General features: G+C 35.8%; 1 protein-coding gene across 1 annotated transcript; it reads left to right on the forward strand.

Moving 5' to 3' along the window:
• Nucleotides 1-27: 27 nt before the first annotated feature.
• LOC148844524 (adenylyl-sulfate kinase 3-like) lies at nt 28-13,297 on the forward strand. Its single transcript, XM_088955637.1, has 7 exons — nt 28-351; nt 1,204-1,350; nt 6,841-6,990; nt 7,858-7,976; nt 8,064-8,148; nt 11,800-11,846; nt 12,914-13,297. The coding sequence occupies exons 2-7, from the start codon at nt 1,227-1,229 to the stop codon at nt 13,013-13,015; spliced, it is 627 nt and encodes a 208-aa protein (XP_088811763.1). The 5' UTR covers nt 28-351; nt 1,204-1,226; the 3' UTR covers nt 13,016-13,297.
• Nucleotides 13,298-19,827: the final 6,530 nt, after the last annotated feature.

Raw genomic sequence — 19,827 nt, forward strand, 5'->3', positions numbered from 1 at the left:
AAGTGTTTAACGGTAGAGAAAGTGATTATGCTTTCTACCCAATACCCATCATTCATGAAGACATGAATGAATTCGTTCACCCCAACCTTGAATCTGCGCCTGCACGTGAAGAAAGAATGGTACGTGTGGCGTGCCCCCCTTAAAGCCAATAAAATGCGTCCACATTCAAAACCACAACGAACCAGAGTTATGTTGCATTCTTTCTCCTCCTGACGCCTTACGCCTGAACAATATATGGTCTGGTCCGCTCAACTTTTCCGGGCTTGAATCCTTTAAATGGTTTCTTCTTTCTGGTCTAACGAAGAACACCTGGATTGGAACTAGGAGGAAAACATTATACATTCACTCCAGGTATTTTTTCTGTTTTTCTTTTTCTTTTTAACTCTTCACTTCACAATCTTCACAATCTGGTTCTTGAGTTCAGATTAGTTCTACTCTAAAATCTGGTTAGTCGAGTTTCATATTAGTTTTGGCTTGTCTGGTGATTCGCCAATGTGGAGATGTTAACATTGGTTCTTTAGAACCAAAACACAACAGAAACATCCCGTAATTTCTGTGTTAACAATTGCATTCTTGATCATTCACGCCTACAAAATTCCTATACTCAATCAATAGGTCCTTGGATCACGATAATTGTATATTGTTCTCTAACCCCAAGAGATGCTAGATTTTTTTTTTTTTTTTAATATGATCGGATACTTTTGGTTAATTGCTTTATAACACAAAAATCAGAAAATGGCATGTTTCTCCAAACGGGTTGCTGTTGCTTCAATGTTATCCTTTGAGATGAATTCAATATCCATTACCACTTTACATGGCAGAAGCATGGGGAAGCAATAGAACCCCCATCCGTAAAAACAACATTCTAACACGGATTTTCCGCAATCCGGATATGGAGGGTCATTGGTTATATGGGGAATGCGATTTGCATGCTTTTTTTCTTTTTTTCAATTGCTGATCATCTCCGCCCCTCAAATCCCAAGATCAACAGATACACCCATTATCTCGAGGGCATTCTGAAGGGTACTCCCTCTAGAGTCTTTTTGGCAACATTATCACAATGTGGTTGTTAGGTTGATATGATAGTGATGATGATTTCAACTGTCACATTTCTATTGTTGCTTAAGCCATGTTTCCCAAAGTTAATCCATTTATATTATGGACTTGCTATTGTCAAATTTTAAACAAACTGTGTTTGAATAGGAAAAAGGGGAATCACCTTTCTGATGTCTACATTGGCCAAATCTGCAAATATTTTCTGGCATGAATGTCCAGTTGGAAAGCTAGAAAGGCAGAAACTACTGAAGCAAAAAGGATGTGTTGTATGGATTACAGGTCTCAGTGGAGCAGGTTTGGTGACTAAACTGTCTCATCAGATGTATTCAAGTAAAAGGAACCTGATAAAAGCTATTGGCTTTTGTTATTTTTTGTGCTGATGGATAAATGAAATTGGATATTCAACAAGTTAGCAACGAATAAGCTCTTATGCGTGTTATTTTGTATTTAGTTGTTCTTTATCATTTATTCAATTATTTCCCATCTTCAGATTTTTTTCTGGTTCTCCCGTTCCCTGGACTAAACTTGTGAAACAGAAATTCGTTCTAGTTTTCATGGATGCAACCATTTGAAGTGATATCTACTTGTAGTAACTTGGTAACAAAGTTAAGACTTTAATCCTTTGTTGGATGAATATTCTGAAGCCCATTTTTAATTGTGCAAGGATTTTTTTTTTTTAATTGCATGACAGATTGAGACTGCTCATTAGAAAGATCTTGAGAATAGTACATGGATATTACATGGTTGATGGTCACAAGGACAACACAAGATTCATACATGTCATAGATTGTTTAATAAAGAAAGGATGTAGTTAAACTACAAAGAAAAAACAGCTATAACATGTTGAGACTGCTCATTAGAAAGATCTTGAGAATAGTACATGGATATTACATGGTTGATGGTCACAAGGACAACACAAGATTCATACATGTCATAGATTGTTTAATAAAGAAAGGATGTAGTTAAACTACAAAGAAAAAACAGCTATAACATGTAATATAGTTCCACACCAGTAATTGCTAAGAAGATGAGTGATTATTAGTTCTACCAGGGAAAAAACAGAAGGAACATATGTTCTTTTTTAATAATTCTTTTTACTAACCAGAAACTGAAATTTGTATATAGAATTTATGACTTCAGCCAGCAAACATGTTAGAACTCCTTAATGTTTTTACTCTATGGAGCCAGAAGGTGGGCTACCTTGTTATTCTGTCTTGGAGTGTGCAAATACAAGGTAGGAGTCCTATGGACGGTAGTATTTTATTTACATGAAAAAGAGGAGTACTAAATTATTAATGACAACAAGAAGGTACCGGTATAATAATAGTGATGATGACTTTTGATCCCAAGGCTTTTTTCCAGTTCCTAGCATTTGGATGAGCTTAAAAGCATCTGTTTCCAAATATAATCAAACTGAATTTCATTTCCCTTGTGAGTTGTGATGATCCAATGATGAGTCCTTTTACTTCTGCTTCTTCTGCTGAGGTGGCTGTGATGATAAAACACAAAATCCATGGGATTTACAACAATAACTTCTGTAGAAAGTGTGCTATAAGAAGAAGCATCAGTGTTGATTTTATGACAACATAAAGGTGTGGGAGTCGGTGTGCTAGGTGGACAGTGAGATATTAGTTGTTGTTAGTGTAGTTTGTGATTGTGAATGTAATAAAGTGGAGAAGAGGTTAAATTCCCTGTATGCCTCATGCAGAATTGCAGATGGGTTGATGGCCTATGGAAAGTATTGTTTACAGTTCATAGCATTTTGATGAGCTTAAAAGCATCTTTTTTTTGAAAACTAGTTTAAAAGCATCTGATTCATAAAAGACAATTTAACTGTGTTTCATTTCCCTTGCCATTCCAAAAACTTTAGTGCTCAATTTCAATGTAGTTTGTCCACTCCAAGAGAAGGGATATATATTTTGGAGATGGCATCAAAACATCTCACATTCAATCCAAGGTGATTAGAGTGACAACTGTTGTCATCGGATGGATGAAAAAGCTGGGACATGGAATGCCCCTTCCTAGGAGGAAGGGTATCCAAGCATCCAACTAGATCTGGATATCTGATCTAGTGCTAACCTGCCAAATTATGTTGGGTTTGATTTTTGAAATGCTATACCATATTCCTTTCCTGATCCATGAGCTTGTTAATCATATGGAAGCATGGTTAAAAAGAGGTAGATGGGTGTTATTTATTTAGCTTTAAGCATGGAGACCCATAGTGTTGAGTCCATGGTCACCATGCAAGCATGCTGTTAGAGAATAAAAACCCATTTGGGGACCTCACCTAACAGCTTAAGCTTTTAGTTTGAATGGTTCCTTGAGATGGTATCAGTGCTTGTTTGACCAAGTGGTCTAGTGTTCGATCCTTGCGAACCCCATTATAATTAATTAAATTTCAGCACAAGGTATGGGTAGGACTGTGCTTGTCCACACTTAAAGCCCAATGGGCTTTGATGTGAGGAGGCATGTTAGAGAATAAAAGCCTATTTAGGCACCTCATTCGACAACTTAAGCTTTTAGGTTGAACGAGTCCTTGAGACATGCCAAGTAATTTTAGTTTGCAATTGGGGCATGGCTGATACCAAGCCAGCTTTATTGTTGGGTGCGCATAACTGGGGCCAGTTGATGATGTGATTGGATTGGAGTTGGTAGTGAAATGAGATGCTACATGACATGGAGCAATTAACTTTTTCTTCAGAAATTCTGAGATAGAAGTGGGCATATCACTGACAATAAATCACAATGAGTGTCTTTGATTTATGTGGCTACACAACAGGGCGGTAGCTAGTCCCCCAACCTAGTTACAGCAGGAGTTGATCCCAAGTCTCTATTACAACCAGCCAGAGACCTTAACAGCCGAGCCAGTTGGCACCATAGGATTGATATAGAAGTTCAATATGCTTTTCCCACTTCAATTCCAGTTTTCTGGAATTGGGTGCAAGATGTATTTGCTTGTTTTTTTCCTTTGATCATTAACTGTTATGTTTTAATAATATTGAAATATACAGTACTAATATACAAACAACATAGTCTTTTTCTTGATAAGTAAAAATAAAAATTTCATTAAATGGAAAAGAGAAAACAAAAGAAATATGATAAGATATCACCTAAGAGAAGAAAGGCCCCCTAAACTAACAACCAACTCACCACAATCTTACAAGTTACAACATAAACTAAAATGAAAAAAAACATGAGTCAATGACTAATAACACCTCTACGCTTCAACTAGGAACAACAACTGATCCCCAACAAAAACATACTCCACAAACTTCTCCCTGCAACAACGTTATTCCTCCTCAACTAAATCACCTTCTTGTCTTTCACCCTCATCCCATGCCTCTCCCCCCTACCCCTTTTGTGGAATTCTTTAGCCTCTCCTCTTTTTCTTCTCCCTTTTCTCAAATTCTTCGAACGCCCTTTTGGCGAAAGCCTCATTGCTCGAGAGAGAAAAGACCCAAAGCCTTTCCAACCTCCACATCCCTCTCAACTAGGTTACTTAGATCCCCGCTTTCACCCTTACTTTCCTTAGCCTCTGTAATTAATTTATTGTCTCTCCCCAATTCTTTACAGTCACCCTCCTCCTTTTCCTCAAACACATCACTTCTCATCAACTCTCCTTTAGTAGGAATACCCTTAGAACCATTTTGGTCATTGAACCAAACTCCTTTAGAAAAATTATGGGTCGTGATTCGCAAACTAACCCCTTTCCTCTTAAACACCCTCTTATATTTATTGCATGGACTATCCCCAACAATCCCCTCTTTTAAACATGAGAAGACCTTGGCAACATGCACAAGACGGGATTTGTTCACTGCTCTGGGCGTCTTCCCATCCATTGCCAACTCTTCAATAGATACCACACCCTCAAACTCCTCTCAAATCAACTCCAATCTTGCCAACAATTACTTCTTCTACTAAATTATCCTCTTAGCTCCTTTGGCAATTCTCAATTTCTTCCACACCATCACAGTTGATCTCTTGACTTATGATGAGATCCTCCACTCTAAACCAATGTTCTAAAAATCGTAATTGGATCATAAATCGTAGTGAAAATTGAATTGAATCATATCGTAAATCATAATATTATTTCTATTTTTTACAAATTTGTCAAAAAAATTAAATATATATGCTAAGAGGCTAAATATATATAGAAAAGTATTCTACCCTATTTTTAAGTCATATGTACCATATATGTACCTAAAACACTAGAATTTACCACTCATACAATAGAATTCTAAGATGGTATAATCAAGTTTAACTTGAAAGTCAAATATTCCACATAAAATGGCTCTTTATTCAACATATGATAGAAAATAAACTCAACATATGGACTTGAATAATGTAGTTAAATCAATTCCTAGTAAAGTCTTTAAAACAAGTCACCCTTGAAAAACTAAATATAATCAAAACAGAATGACAATGTAGAGAACTAATTCTTAATTGAATTGATTTGAATCACAATGAATTGTAGAAATTATATAAATTGTAAGATTTATTAATCGAATCATAAGATTCAAACAAAAATTATCAGATTTTTGCAGAAAAGGATTTAGACATAAGATTCAAATCGAACCCCTTGGGATTCATGATTCAAATCGTAAATCATAAGATTATAACAACATTGCTCCAGACACATGCTAACTGCAACTAGGAATGAACCAAGCTATGTCCAAAGGACGAGGTGTTGGACTTCTGGTGATGGCTCAAAGAACCAACTGGAGCAATATCTGACCTCGAACTCTCAATCAAAACAATTGTGTCTGACTCCTGTTGCACACTCTCCTTTGAAGCTTCACTCAAACATTCCTTTCCCACTATTCAAAAGTAATTTCTATGCTGCTTTTTGCCACCAGAGTTTCACTATGAAAACCTCCCTTGAACTTGAAGTTAATCGGCTCCAAACTCACTTTCTGTCCTTTCTTGTATTTCATTATAACCCAGATCCCAATACAAGCAGATGAGTCTCAAATTATTTACAATAAAAACAGTCCATTGCTGTTCCTGTAACACCACAAGGAGCTGAAATCCATATACAAATTTCCCCCCACTACAGTGGATATTCTCCCCATGCCATTGCTTGTCTATTAGCTACTTCATGAGTTAAGGAATCAGCAAGAGTTTTGGCAGATCTTGGAATTCATACAAAAGATGCAAGATGTATTTGCTTCTCAATGTTCAAGTCCTGTACTGTTCGATTAGTTTTTCACAATAGGGGTCATGGCCTTTCTATATCTGCACCAGGAACATGTCAAAATAGGAAGGCAATATTACTGATATACCTAGGGTACTCAGATACCTAAACTGTCATATATATGCTTACCAACTGTCCATATGCATAATGCCAAAGAATCTGAAATGTTCATGGTAACTTGATCTGTTTCATCTAGACGCCTTAAAGCTTAATCCAGTATGGTCATGGCTTGGAAATATATGTTTTTCATGTACAGATCATTTAGATATTTGAAAAAATAAAATAAAATGAAGAAAACAAGATGGGAATTTAGATTGCAGAAATGAAATTAAGATGGACAGAAGAAAGACCACTGAATGAGACTATCAAAACATAAAAGATACAGAAGGTCTTGTGACCTAATGCATTTAGTTTTGATTTTCTGTATGTATAAACTGCCGGATGATGTGTAACATTAGAATATGAACAAACTTCAGATATGTGATTTAAGACTCGTAGTAAAATGGTAATATATATTTCACTATCACTAATCATGCTACATTTCATGTTGTTAATTCGTATGTCTTGAAATATTTGTTCAAACTGATCAGGGAAAAGCACATTGGCATGCTCGGTAGGAAGAGAATTGCACAATAGAGGAAATCTCGCCTACATCCTTGATGGAGATAATCTTAGGCATGGTCTGAACAAGGATCTTGGTTTTAAACCAGAAGATCGTGCAGAAAATATACGTAGGGTTGGTAAGTTTTCCTTTGTAAAGAGTGATTTTTGAACATTAAATTAAAAAATACATATGAAACTAGCTAGGGCTGCAAGTCAGGTTGCTCGAGTGTCGGTTACATCGGGCTTGGGTTAGGGTTCAGGCCTGTGGTTTGTCTTGTAAACTCTGATTAGTGCCATATCCATCATTAAATTATGGGTGCTTAGCTTAAATCATTTCTTACCACTTCAACCCATGTCCTTTTCAGTTTGCCCCTTAGCCTTCTAGCCCTATCAACTTGCAACAGATTTCTTCCTCTTATGGGTGCTGTAGATGGCCTTCGATGCATGTGACCAAACCATTTTAGTCTACTTTTTCTCAATTTATCACCTATTGGAGCTATTTCTAGGTTTCCAATAATCCATCTCAGCATATGCATTTCTATCACACTCATTTTTGGACCTGTTGTTTCTTGACTGAAAATTCTGCTCAATAGTGGTTACCGTAATCACTAGCCAAATGGTCTGAAGACCAGCTTAGTGGTTACTGTAATCACCCACTAAACTTAGAATCTTCATATACCATTATTTTGGTGAAAACACCACTTTAATATCATTTCTTATTAATAATGTTTCCTTATTTTCTATTGGTTAAAACTTTTGGATCAGGTTAGTTTTGTTGCTTGAGCGACCTCTATATGATCCATTAAATGGTGGTTGCAAAGCCCTTTCATATGCACCTTGTACATGAACTTAGAAAAGATTATTCTTTTTTGTCATTGTAAGAATATTGGTGTGCCCTACTGTCCATTTTTACTATCCTTCCTCCAATCAATAAATTTGTAGCATCCTTGTAACATATCTGATTTCTTCTTTTATTCCTATGTTAACTTCTCATTTGGTTTCAGGGGAAGTAGCAAAACTTTTTGCAGAAGCTGGTTTAATTTGTATTGCTTGTTTGATATCTCCATATAGAAGAGATCGAGATGCTTGCCGTGCTCTATTGCCAGATGAAAGTTTTATTGAGGCAAGGATCCTATGAGATATTCTTGTTGTAAACTTATTCTTATCTAACAGCGTTTGATGTTGTTAAATGGGCTTACCAATTTTACAGGTCTTCTTGAATATGCCTCTAGAAGTTTGTGAACAAAGGGATGCAAAAGGCCTTTACAAGCTTGCACGTGAAGGAAAGATTAAAGGTTTACTCTCTATATCTTTAGATGCAGGTTTTGTTTACTGACATGGTAACTCATGATTTGGGTTAGAATGCTTAGGAATTTTTGCAAGAAGAATGCAAATTAGATGTAGATTTTAGAGGAAATACAGGTCAGGTCAGGTGTTCTCTAGTATGTAAGAGAGAAAGAGAAGACAAGAAAAATAGCATCTTTCTGCCTTTAGAGAAAAAAGAGAGGATGCTCCTCATAACATTCAAACTGAAGTTCTTATTCATTATTCAAAAATTTCTACTAGAAATTCAATTACAATGACATGTTTTGTATAGGGTAGCTGAATCACCCTTTACAAACTTAATAATAAAAATGCAACCCTTTACAAACTCCAATTTCAGCAAGTAAGTGGACCAGAAACAACCTCTAATTTCTTTAGAACTAGGAAAAACCTATAAATAACCCCATAGGAACACTAAAACATGGATATTGACTCTTAAAATCTATACTACTATTAAAAGTGTGAATGTTTGAATGAGAGTGTGGAACTTTTGTTTGACAAAGACACCCCAATTTTTGAATTTGATCCCTCTCTAATTGTAAGGACAAAAATGTAATTTGAAGAACCACTTTTCTCCTCATTCAAATCCCTCTCATTAAGTATTATTTTAAGGTATTAACTTCCATTAACATTCATTGAATCCTATTTTTGACTAGAATACCCTTATTTCTGAATTTGGTCCCTCTCTAATTGTGAGGGCACAAAATGTAATTTGAACTACTACGTTTCTCCTCATTCAATTCCCTTTCATAAAGTCTTGGTATTAACTTTCATTGAATCCTATATTAATTAATCATATTAAAGAAAATAAGTGTGATAAAGAATAATTATTTTTATTGATGATAGAAATAAAATACAAATTTAAAATCGATCCAAAAAATAGAGTTGCTTTCCTGTTTGGTGGCGAGTCAACAATTCAACCTTCTTAGGTCAAATGTGTCAACCCTTGATGTCGTAATTAAATAATAATAAAAATTAAAAAGATGAAAACACACAAAAGTATAAAAAATACAAAAAAAGTTGTGGAAAACATTTAGGCACATCTATAATATCGTATATTCATCATATTAAACAAAAATAAGTGTGACAAATAAGAGTTATTTTAATAGAAAAAAATATTAAAAAAATTGTAGAAAATTTTGGAAAACTATCATCATCATCATCATCTAAATTTGCCACATGCAAAGCACGTGCATACTCACTAGTAACTCTAAATACTCATTAATAATCCTACTAAAATAAATCAAAAACAACTTCAGAATATAAGTATTTAGTTCTGATCACAGTTCAAAGGCTGATACTCAACTGATAAAATAACCTTAACTTTTGATTCATATCAGATTCACAAGATCTTGGTTTTGTTGGATATGTAATCGAAAAATCTACCTAATGACACCCAAATCAAGTCAAACAGGCAATTTTTGGCTGCTGAAACTCAGCTGCAGGAAAAGTAACAGACCTACAATTTTAAACTTCCAAAAACTAAAAACAGAACAACTTCAAAAACATAAATGGACCAAAAATAGCAGCAACTAAGAATTACAAAAGTGTTACTTGTTAAAGAATCAGGAGAAATTTAGTTTATTCTCCATGTATTCTTTCCCTGTTTCCATGTCAACATAGTTCTTCCTAATTTAGACAACTCATTTGAAGTGAGTAACTTTGAATAGTGACTTCATCAACTCATCAAACTACATTTGACATGGCCTTCATCAGATGGTAGAATGTGAACTTTGATATGTTCTGATTTTTCTATGCTAAAATTTGATGTGAGCGTCAACTGGTGAGCATATAAGACATTCTCTCCAGAAACCAGCATCATCATCTCAATCTATGGAACATTCTCCAACTATGCAGTAAACTAGAGAATCTGGTTCAATCACAAGCTCCTAGAAAAATTTCTTAATCTAGTTTTGGACAAGTTTTTGTTTCCAAAATTAGGGCTTGTACATATGCATTAGCAAACATGCAGTGGGAGGCATTATAAGAACAGAAATTCTGGGATGTTTGTTACCATGTTGTTAGTCATGATTCTGATCAGATATCTGCTGTAGCAAGGTTAGACTCTAGCCAAGTGCTTGCAGACCTCTGATGAAAAAGGCCTTCATATCATTCTTAAAGCCAGACTTGGAGGGAGCCTCAAGTCTAGGATGGTCCAGTCAACAGGAATACAAAATCAGTTTTTCTAAAGGAAGTACTTTCCATTTCCTTTGTTCCTTTCTTCGCTATCTTTCCTCTCTTCTGTTTTACTAATTTTTACCCTCCAAATAAGAGCAAAGCATGTCATTTTCCAATTTAAAAATTTGTGGTGTTATGGGGAACCGGCTTACTGCAATAACAGTGGGACTCCTAAACCCTGTTTGGCAATGTTCCCACCTGTTCCTGTTCTGTTAGAAATTCCTGTGCTAGAACAAGAATTTTATTTCTTGCTCCTTGGGAGTAACAGAGGCGTTTGGCAAAATGTTTTTCGAGAACACATTTTTGTTCTACAGAAATAGAATGGCATTTGGATAACGAATTCAGATGAAAAGAAACCCCATTCAATCGACATAATAGAAACCCCACATTTCAAGATATCCAACAAAGTAAAAAAATAATATGAACAAACGAATTCAGATGATGGAAACTCAACATCTGTTAGACTTAGAGATGATTGTTGTCAGAATTAGTTTGGGTGAATCTAGCCAGAGCAACAACGAGTAAAACAGAGCAATGACGAGTAAATCAGGTACAATGAGAAGGAATACACCTACCTGTTTACGTGAATCTGGCCGGAAATGTTGCTGGAGCTTCGTACTGTTCGCTCACCGTCCTGTTGTTGATGCAGCAGGAGCCAAGGGAGTTCCCTCCTCTGAGATGTGCAGCAGCAATGAGGTAGTGTCAAATGAATGAAAGGTGGTTGTTTAGGGCTTGTTTCTATCATTTTGTGTGAATACCAAACATACCCCTTCTCTCACATGGGAACCGATGGCATGTGTTCGTTAATATGCATTAACATTGTGAGAACTGTGTGTTCCCTAGGAACACATTCTTTGAGAGTGTCGATTTATCACTCCCAAAGTACGCGTTCTTTGGGTGATGTTCTCACGTGAGAATAGCTTGTTTCTTTCAATTTTTTTTTTTTTTTGGTACCAAACACGTTCCTGCTCCGAAGAACACCGGGAACGATAGAAACGTTCTCACGGAATGGAACGTTGCCAAACAGGGCTCTAGATTCTGCAAATCAAGCCTAAAGAATACCTTGGTTCTGAAAATCAAATTTGCCCTTCAAGAGTTCTTAACATATGATAGTAGCATATTGCTGACTGCAAGCTGCCAGTTATAACCAGAACTTGTGAGCATAGTGCTATTACCTAGTTCATTATTTTATGCTATGCAATTTGTCACATTGAATGATAGTATGATACCGAAAATCTTGAAATCGCCAGTTAAGATGTCTTCTAAAATAAGATGAAAGGGATGAATAATTCAAACTTTTAATGGGTGGAGGGAGTTGAGTGGTAAAGCTTCACTTATTAATGGCTGGTCAGGTGGTAGATTGGAATGTCTTAAGAATGCATATTATTATATCATATGTTAAACTAAAACTTGGAGCTCTGCTAACTATCACATTGAATTTGCAGGTTTTACTGGAATAGATGATCCATATGAACCACCATTGAACTGTGAGGTATGTCTTTGTTAAACTGTGCATTCTACATGGGATTCCCATGCCTTTTGGTCATATGTATCTGCATGTTCCCACCTGCAGATGCTAGATGCATGTCTTGTCAGAATATATGACCTGACCTGCAATCCTGCTGGAATATCTTATCACTTCATTATAATAGATCCCATTGTATGAACTGTGACACGCCCATTTATTGATAATGTTCATTTATTCAGATGCTATGGTCTCAAGTAGGTGATTTGATATTTTTGGTTGCCTGTTGGACAAGTTTCATTTGAGGCCATACTGCAGTTTGTTAAATAAGTGCCATACAGATGGCTGCAATAATTGAAATTTCACATGCCTCCTTCCTGTATCACATTCACAACGATTGAAATTTCCTCATAATAAGAAAGAATTTTAGTGAGAAAAAACACTTCATCTGTCTTTCTTATTAGTTATAACTTAAAAGTTCACACTTGTGTCTAAAGTAAAAATAGGATAAATCTTTTATGATGAATGTTTAATGCAGAGGATTAATATAGCTTATGAGGTATCTGCTAGCACTTTGTCCACAGTTATTTGCATCCTTATGAAGTCTCAAACTGTATCTAATAAATCTATTAATAAGTCTATGTTTTACCTACCATACAATTCCTCAGGTGATACCAATAATAATAATAAATAAATTATGTAGGTAAGCTAAAATCGGGCACATGCTTGTAAAGGGTTTGAAAGCACATATATTTTAGAAATATGAAAATGTTTGGTGTTTTGTCCTTCTGGATCACGCTACCCCCCTATTGAAGCAACACTTCAATATGCATGTGAAACCAACATGGAATTGGTTTAGATCTTAAATCATATATGGTTTTGATGGCCTGAAGTTTGAACCCATTCATGCATATGAGGTTGCTATTGTTATTTGTCAGTTGATTCCATGTGTGTGCATGCATGTTTTTGTGTATGTGCTTTTTTTTATTCTCTGGTGGGGCTGGGGGTAGGTGTGTTTTGACTTGGCTGGGCCTTCTGTTTCCGCTGTTCTTACCATGTTCTGAACTGATCAATCTGATGGTTTCTCTTCCCAGATAGAAATACAGCAAAATGATGGAATTTGCCCCACTCCATCGGCCATGGCAGGGCAGGTTATGTCTTACTTGGAAGAGAAAGGGTTTCTTCAAGAGCCATAGTTAATCTTACTACAGTTCCAATCTCCTTTCAAATTTTATCTTGTAGATGATATCTTGGATGCTATAATTGGCTACATCATTTGTATAGTTAATTTATTAAGGGACCTGATTTTGGCTATTTCTGGGCTATTTGATGGTTTAGTGAATTCCAATACCATGGAATTTTCTTCTTCTTCAGCTGTTTTATCTTCAGTCCTAACTCAACTTGAATTCATATGCCTCCTTGAGTGCCATACAATTGTATTATTTGTTTACAAGCAACCTCCATTTCTATTTCCTTCATGTGCTACCTGTGAAAAATGGTAGTAGTTGGTGATTATGGGCTCCCTTATCAAATGAATTTTAAAGGAGAAGTTGGTGCATTATTGCAAACCCAATAAATCCAGAAACTTGCGAAATCTACATGGAAGGAACTATCTCGAATCAGCTGATTTAAGGGCATGTAGAAGTAGAATTTGATTCTGTTGCGGATTCCAAAATCTAAATGCAACCCAAAGCTTCCTAAGATGAGCAAAATTTCTCTACTGGTGGAAACGAATTTTATCACACTGAAAGTTAGAATTACTTTTTGTATGTAGGGCATAGATGATGTATCTTAGATTTTAAGTACTTAAGAAAATACTAAATCTCCCTTGAGTTCTATTTGCCATTTCTATAATCTCTTGGTTAATATCAGAAAAATAGAATTGTAGCAGAATTTTTATAAGATCGCAGCTTTACACAAAGTTTGGGCAAAAGGAAAAGAAGACGAAAGGAAAAGGATAAAAGAGAAAAGATAGAAAATGGGAAATAGTGATATCTTTATTCTTTACCCATATCTTATTGGAAGACAAGAACAAATAATGAACATTTTAACACTATCTACGGTTGGCATGCATCATACACGCCAACTACTAACTCCAATACTGTTGGCATAAGTACATTTAGGCTAGAGATTTGCTCACTACTAACTCCAATACTGAAGTACTGAACATGACCTTTGAAACTGCAACACAACTCGGTCACGAATAAGATTTGTATAATTGTTTAGCGGTTTATTCACATCCAAAGTTGAGACTTTTTCTTCTTTCCCTTTTCTGGTATGAGCATGCATCATACATAAGCAAGGGCTGACTTGGCCTTCCCTCATGATGTGGCTGAAAACAAATCCACTTCAATCCCACCTCTTCTGAAGCCCAGCTCTTTGGCTTCTGGAACTGCTGCTATTGTCACCCAGCAATCCTCAACCGTGATGGAAAGGAAGTTTGCTATCTCAATCCTCTCCTCCTGTTGACAACTTTTCTGCCTAATTAAGGTGACAGTTCTGAGTTCTATGATTTACTCTTGGGCCATTGCTTTATGATTGATTCTCTTACATCAATGTATTTTAGTTACGGGTAGTATGGCCTCAACAATCAGGCATGAAGAAGCCATTTATTTTTTTTCCTTTTTTTTTTTGTATGGCTCAGTTTGGAAAGAGTACAAATACATACAAAATATAAGAATTTACACACTATATATTTGTATTTGTATTCCTTCCAAACTGAGCATATAGGGCAGCAGTTAGTGTGCGGGTTAGAATATAAATTTTAATAATTTTGGGTGTCTTATATATTTGATAAAAGTTCTATTCGAAAGAATTAATTGCTATTTGAAAAATGAGTTCTGAGCAAAAATTTGTTATATTTTTTTGAACTCCAAAAAAACTAAGGATCCGTTTGGTTTATAGTTGGAATCGGAATCGAATACATCTAAACTTATATGAGTCTTAGAGTCACAAAATTCATCACAATTAATTCTCTGAAAGGAATTTCTTTCAATTTTGAGAGGTCAATATATGAGTCTTAGAGTCACAAAATTCATCACAATTAATTCTCTGAAAGGAATTTCTTTCAATTTTGAGAGGTCAAGATCCATCCACTTAGCATGGCAATATTGAGTTGTTAGAAAGGAATTTCTTTCTATTGGGATGCACGTGTGTGTGGATGTGTCTTACATCGGAAAAGGGATAAAGAGACAAATGACTTGTATATAAAGATTTTTTCACAACCCAATGGTTTAAGATTGTGGACTAGAGGTGGGTCCAATTCTTATTCTTATGTGTAAGTCCTATGATCGTGCCTCTTTGTTTGGCAACAATTCTCCCTAATTCCCCCAACAAGTGGCATCAAAGTTAATGATTTAGTTGGGAGAAAGTTTTGATGGATGCATGTGGTGATTCCAATGGCTTTGCTAGTTTCCCGTTATCGAATGGTTGGTAAGAGCAGTTGGTGAATGGTTTGCAAGAGTGATTGGCGACTCCCATGACTCCACCCATGATCGAGTGTGCTTAGATAGGTGATTCCCATGGCTTGACCCACCCATTGTTGAATGGTGACGATTCACCGTTGGTAGTTGGTGGTTGAATGAGACCACCTTGATCGTGAGCAAAGGGCTCTTGGTGCGATGTGTGTCAAACTTGATGATGTGATGTTAGCTTCTATTTGAAGAGGAGTATCGACCTAAGTTTTTGGGTTAAAGGTGTTGTCCATATCTTGTGTGTATGTCTTACATGCATGTGCTCTTTGATTTTGGCAAATCTCTGATTTTCTTCAAAACCAACCAAATGTTCAGTAAGTAAGTTGAGTTTAGGCTTAGCTTTTACTACAATTTGAATGGACCAAAACAGTGTAAAATATTCATGAGCTGAGCCCAAAGCCTATCCTGCTTGTGAACATGTCTAACTGTAGCCTGTAGGTATATCCCTAAAAGGGCATTTTGGTAAATACATGGGAGTTGGGGGCGTCTCTCTTTCTTTCTCCTTTTTATTTTTGATTTTGGGCTTTTTAAATATATGGTCCAAAGCACCACTGCATGGAGCCGATGAAGATTTTTGTGATTTGCAAGAAATACTTCCAATCAGTCTCTAAAAAGGGAGAGTAATGGAGACTTACAGTGATTTAATGAAGGTATTAAATGACCCAACTTTTAGAATTTCTTTGATGTAAGATTGTTTTAAGTGGATAATTACTTTGTAGACGTTAGGCCAGTGTGTCTTTTTGGGTTCATAGGCGGGTGTGTTATTATACAGGTTGTATTAGAGGGTATTAATAATTACTTTTTGTAATCTAAATATAAGTTAATAAAGATAATTTATTAATAGGTTACCTTTAAAATTAATATTTATTAGTTTCTCTTTAGGGGTGATCATTTTCAGGCTAGATCGTGTCCGGGCCCGGTATTAGCACAATAAGCTTCAAGGCAAGGCATGGGCCCAACACTTCAAGCCCGGCCCAAGCCCTGCATATGTAAAATATTTTATATATATAAAATTCATAGGCTCAGATTTAGGCCCCACCCTATTCAGGCCTAGGCTATAGCCCTTATTACAATTGCTAAGCCTAGGCCAGGCCCGTGTAGGGCTGGGCTTGTGTTATAGCCTTGTCACATGTGTAAAGCCTAGCCTAGGGCCAACCTAGATCGGCCTATGATCACCGCTACTTAGTTTTCCATCCATTTTAATTCTAATTAATATATATTTATTAATAAACAAAAAAATTAATAAGAAATTATTAGTTCTGAAATTAATTTTTATAAATCAATATCCATAAAAATTACATTTAAAAATAATGATAAAAATCAATAAATCTAATAACAATAAATTAAAAATTACAATATATTTAAAATAATATAGACTTTACAATTTATTTATAATAATAACATTAAAAATTATAATATAAAATAAAAAAGTCAGTAAAAAAGTAATAAAGATGAATAAATACTACTATAAAATTTATTAGTAGAACTAATAATGTAAGAACATTTTTAGTTTTAGTTTTAAATTAACAAAAAAAAAACAATTTTAACAGCAATTGAGAGTGTTGCAGGACTTGTCACAATTACTTTTAATAAAGCATGTGCGTCGCACAGGTCCCAACTAATTTATTATTATTGATTAATTTTAAGGACCAGATACAAGGCCTTGATATAAAGTTATAAACAGAGAAAAGAAAGGCCAACCCCCCAATAAAAGAATAATAATAATAAGAAGAAGAAGAAGAAGACGAAGAAGAAGAAAAAAAAGGAAGAACTACTAAACTAATAACTAGCAATAATAAGAAGAATGCGTGTAGAAACTTAATAATACATGAGCACTGAAGCAAAGAGTAAAGAAATGTGAAGTTGTTGAGATTGAGAGTGAGGCTAATCACTTAATCAGGGGTCTTGGGAGTCATTGCAAAGAGCAGTACATTCCTGTTTACAGGAAGGAACGGTGGAGCCAGCATTCTTCATGCATTCAGGCATACATTGCACATTGACGCAATTACTGTAACTGCTGACTTCAGTTCTCCCTCCTACTCCTACTCCTACTCTTCCTCCTGAATTTAATGAGATTATTCTATTCGCCCCTTTTCTGGCAGCATAGCCCCTGCAGGGATTTGCGCATTGTAATCTACAATAAACATCCGTCACTCCCCCTGCCTCCATGCATGCTGGTACGCATAAACTTCTTAGGCATTGGTCGTATTTTATCATGTCTGCATTAATATTATTAGCTGCCGCCCTTACAGTTACAAATCCCACCAACATTTTAGACATGACAAGGAGTAGTACTGCAGCAGCGTTCACGTTCTTGCCGCCGGCCATCTTCCTCTTTTTCTCTCTCTCTTTGTCTCTTTTATTTTCTCTCTCCCTATTATTAAAAGAGGCTTGTAACCTGTAAGGGTCGTTGAATTATAATGCAATGGGGAGAAATTAAGGAGAGGAGAGGAATTGGGATTTTATAGGGTAAATTAGTTTGGTTATTCGTGTTGGTCATTTGGTTGGAAACAGGTGGTGTCGAACAAAACATGGCATGAGAAATGGTAAACAGCCATAATAAGCAGTGCATCTCCTATACTTAAAATGTTTTGGTATCGTTCATTTTTTTGAGAAATTATTTATCCATGTTTTTTTATTTCCCAGGTAAATAAGATAATAACTGTTTTAGTCATAAAAAAGACATTATTAAATAAGGGGTAGTTTTATTCCATTCAAGCGTTAGTAATTTTTCTCTTTAGTGAGAAATTTATATATCCATATGGGAAATGGGCATTAATTGCCTAGATAAGTGATATCTAAGAAAAATGATTTTTTTATGGACATCACATAAATATGAAAAAAGAATATAAATGTCTAGATCGGTGGGAACTAGACCTGGCAATTGGGTTGGGTGGGTCAGGTTCGGTTGGGTCAAGGTACTTTGGGTTGATTTTGGGTTGCCAAATGCTACACCCTAACCCTAAATGTTCGGGTTAGGGTTGACCCATGGGTCAATTTGGGTCATCTGAAAAAATAATTGAAATTTAAAAAAATAAGGTAAATTTACATAAAAAATGTCAAAATAAAGAATTAACCTTAAATTCCAAATATAAAATAAGAAAACTTGAACATTTAACCATTTAAAGAGTAAACAATAAAAAGTAAAGACTAAATAGAAAAAAATTAAAGAGTGGAAACTTCTAACAATGCATAAATAATCCCAATTAGACTTGACAATCGGATCAGCAGGTTGACCCATGATCCAACCCAGTTTTTTCGGGTTGGGTCGAGTCGGGTGGGTCTGATCATTTTCACGTTTGGGTAGCTAAATATGAGACCCTAACCCTACTTTTTCGAGTTAGGTTGAGTCGGGTTCGCAAGTTGGGTCAACTTTTTGCGAGGTATAGTGGGAACCAAAATTTCATTAGCTTTGATTATGGTTAGATTCTTATAAATAAGAGTAAGTGGTTAATTAGGAATGGCAATAGGTGGGGCAAGGCTAGGTTTTGCCTGCCTCGTACCCATACCCAACCTTGAATTCAAATTTCTTGTCCCAAACCCTGATAGGACTAAAAATCCTAACCCCATCCCTATCCCCACTGGGAACAAGGATCCCCAACTTTGCCCTGCCCCCATTATTCTTATTTGTATATATTAATTTATTTTTTTATTTATTGAAACCTACTTAGAACTATTTTATATGATATAATATAATATAGTATAATATAAAATATAATAATATAATATAGGGAAAATTCCACTTTAGTATCCTGAACTTTAGGGGTAGTGTCAAATTAATACCCGAACTTTCAAATGTATCAACTGTACTAGTATACCTAACCTATCTCAAACCCCGATTAGTGGTTAAAAAAACCCACCCCTATCAAGGCATGGTGAGCCCCCACGGGTACAGGTGAAATTTTCATCTCTATTGTTAATTATGATACTATGATATCACTTTTACTGGATACTTTGCTAAATTTCCATTAATTAATGTAGAAATTAGTACCCTTAAATTTAAGGAGACAATCACTTGTGCTACAATGTCGTGCCATCAAACATTTTTTTCAAGCAATACGATGTTCCAAGGTGAGTTGCTGCAAACGTCACACCACCCAAAGTGTAGTGTAGTAGTTTGCCACACTCGAAATGGATGCGATTGTAAACATAGATGACCCCACTCTATTTACAGCTAAGGCAGAGAAGGGTTCCTGGGAGCATAGTTGTAACTAGTCTCATGCTCACGAGTAGACTTCAGGAAAGTAGGTGTAAATCTCTAGCTCCCGGGACCATGTGAAGACACGTAACGAAACTCTATTCATGAAACCACTCCTCTCATATCCAACCTACCAACAAATTTACTTGGATATGGAAAGTCTCCCTTTTATCGTGCCACCTTTCCATTTAGATGAGAAACTTTGTGTCTACGTCTTTCAGGAGAACAACCACCGCCTTGGCCTTCGTCTCCCTACCCACTGCAACCCTATACTTCCCCTTCCTCTAGAAGGCCATCTTCCATGCTTCAAGAATATCGTACTCTTATTGCTTTACCC

The sequence above is a fragment of the Nelumbo lutea genome, chromosome 7 (genome assembly GCF_056320005.1).
Source record: "Nelumbo lutea isolate HS-2025 chromosome 7, American lotus-T2T, whole genome shotgun sequence".
NCBI classification, from domain to species: domain Eukaryota; kingdom Viridiplantae; phylum Streptophyta; class Magnoliopsida; order Proteales; family Nelumbonaceae; genus Nelumbo; species Nelumbo lutea.

Bases quoted from the DNA above. Each gene is read 5' to 3' on its own strand.
- LOC148844524 (XM_088955637.1), top strand. From the start codon at position 1,227: ATGTCTACATTGGCCAAATCTGCAAATATTTTCTGGCATGAATGTCCA. The intron at 6,991-7,857 runs GTAAGTTTTCCT...ATTTGGTTTCAG, and splicing joins AGAAAATATACGTAGGGTTG to GGGAAGTAGCAAAACTTTTT. The intron at 8,149-11,799 runs GTTTACTCTCTA...TTGAATTTGCAG, and splicing joins ACGTGAAGGAAAGATTAAAG to GTTTTACTGGAATAGATGAT.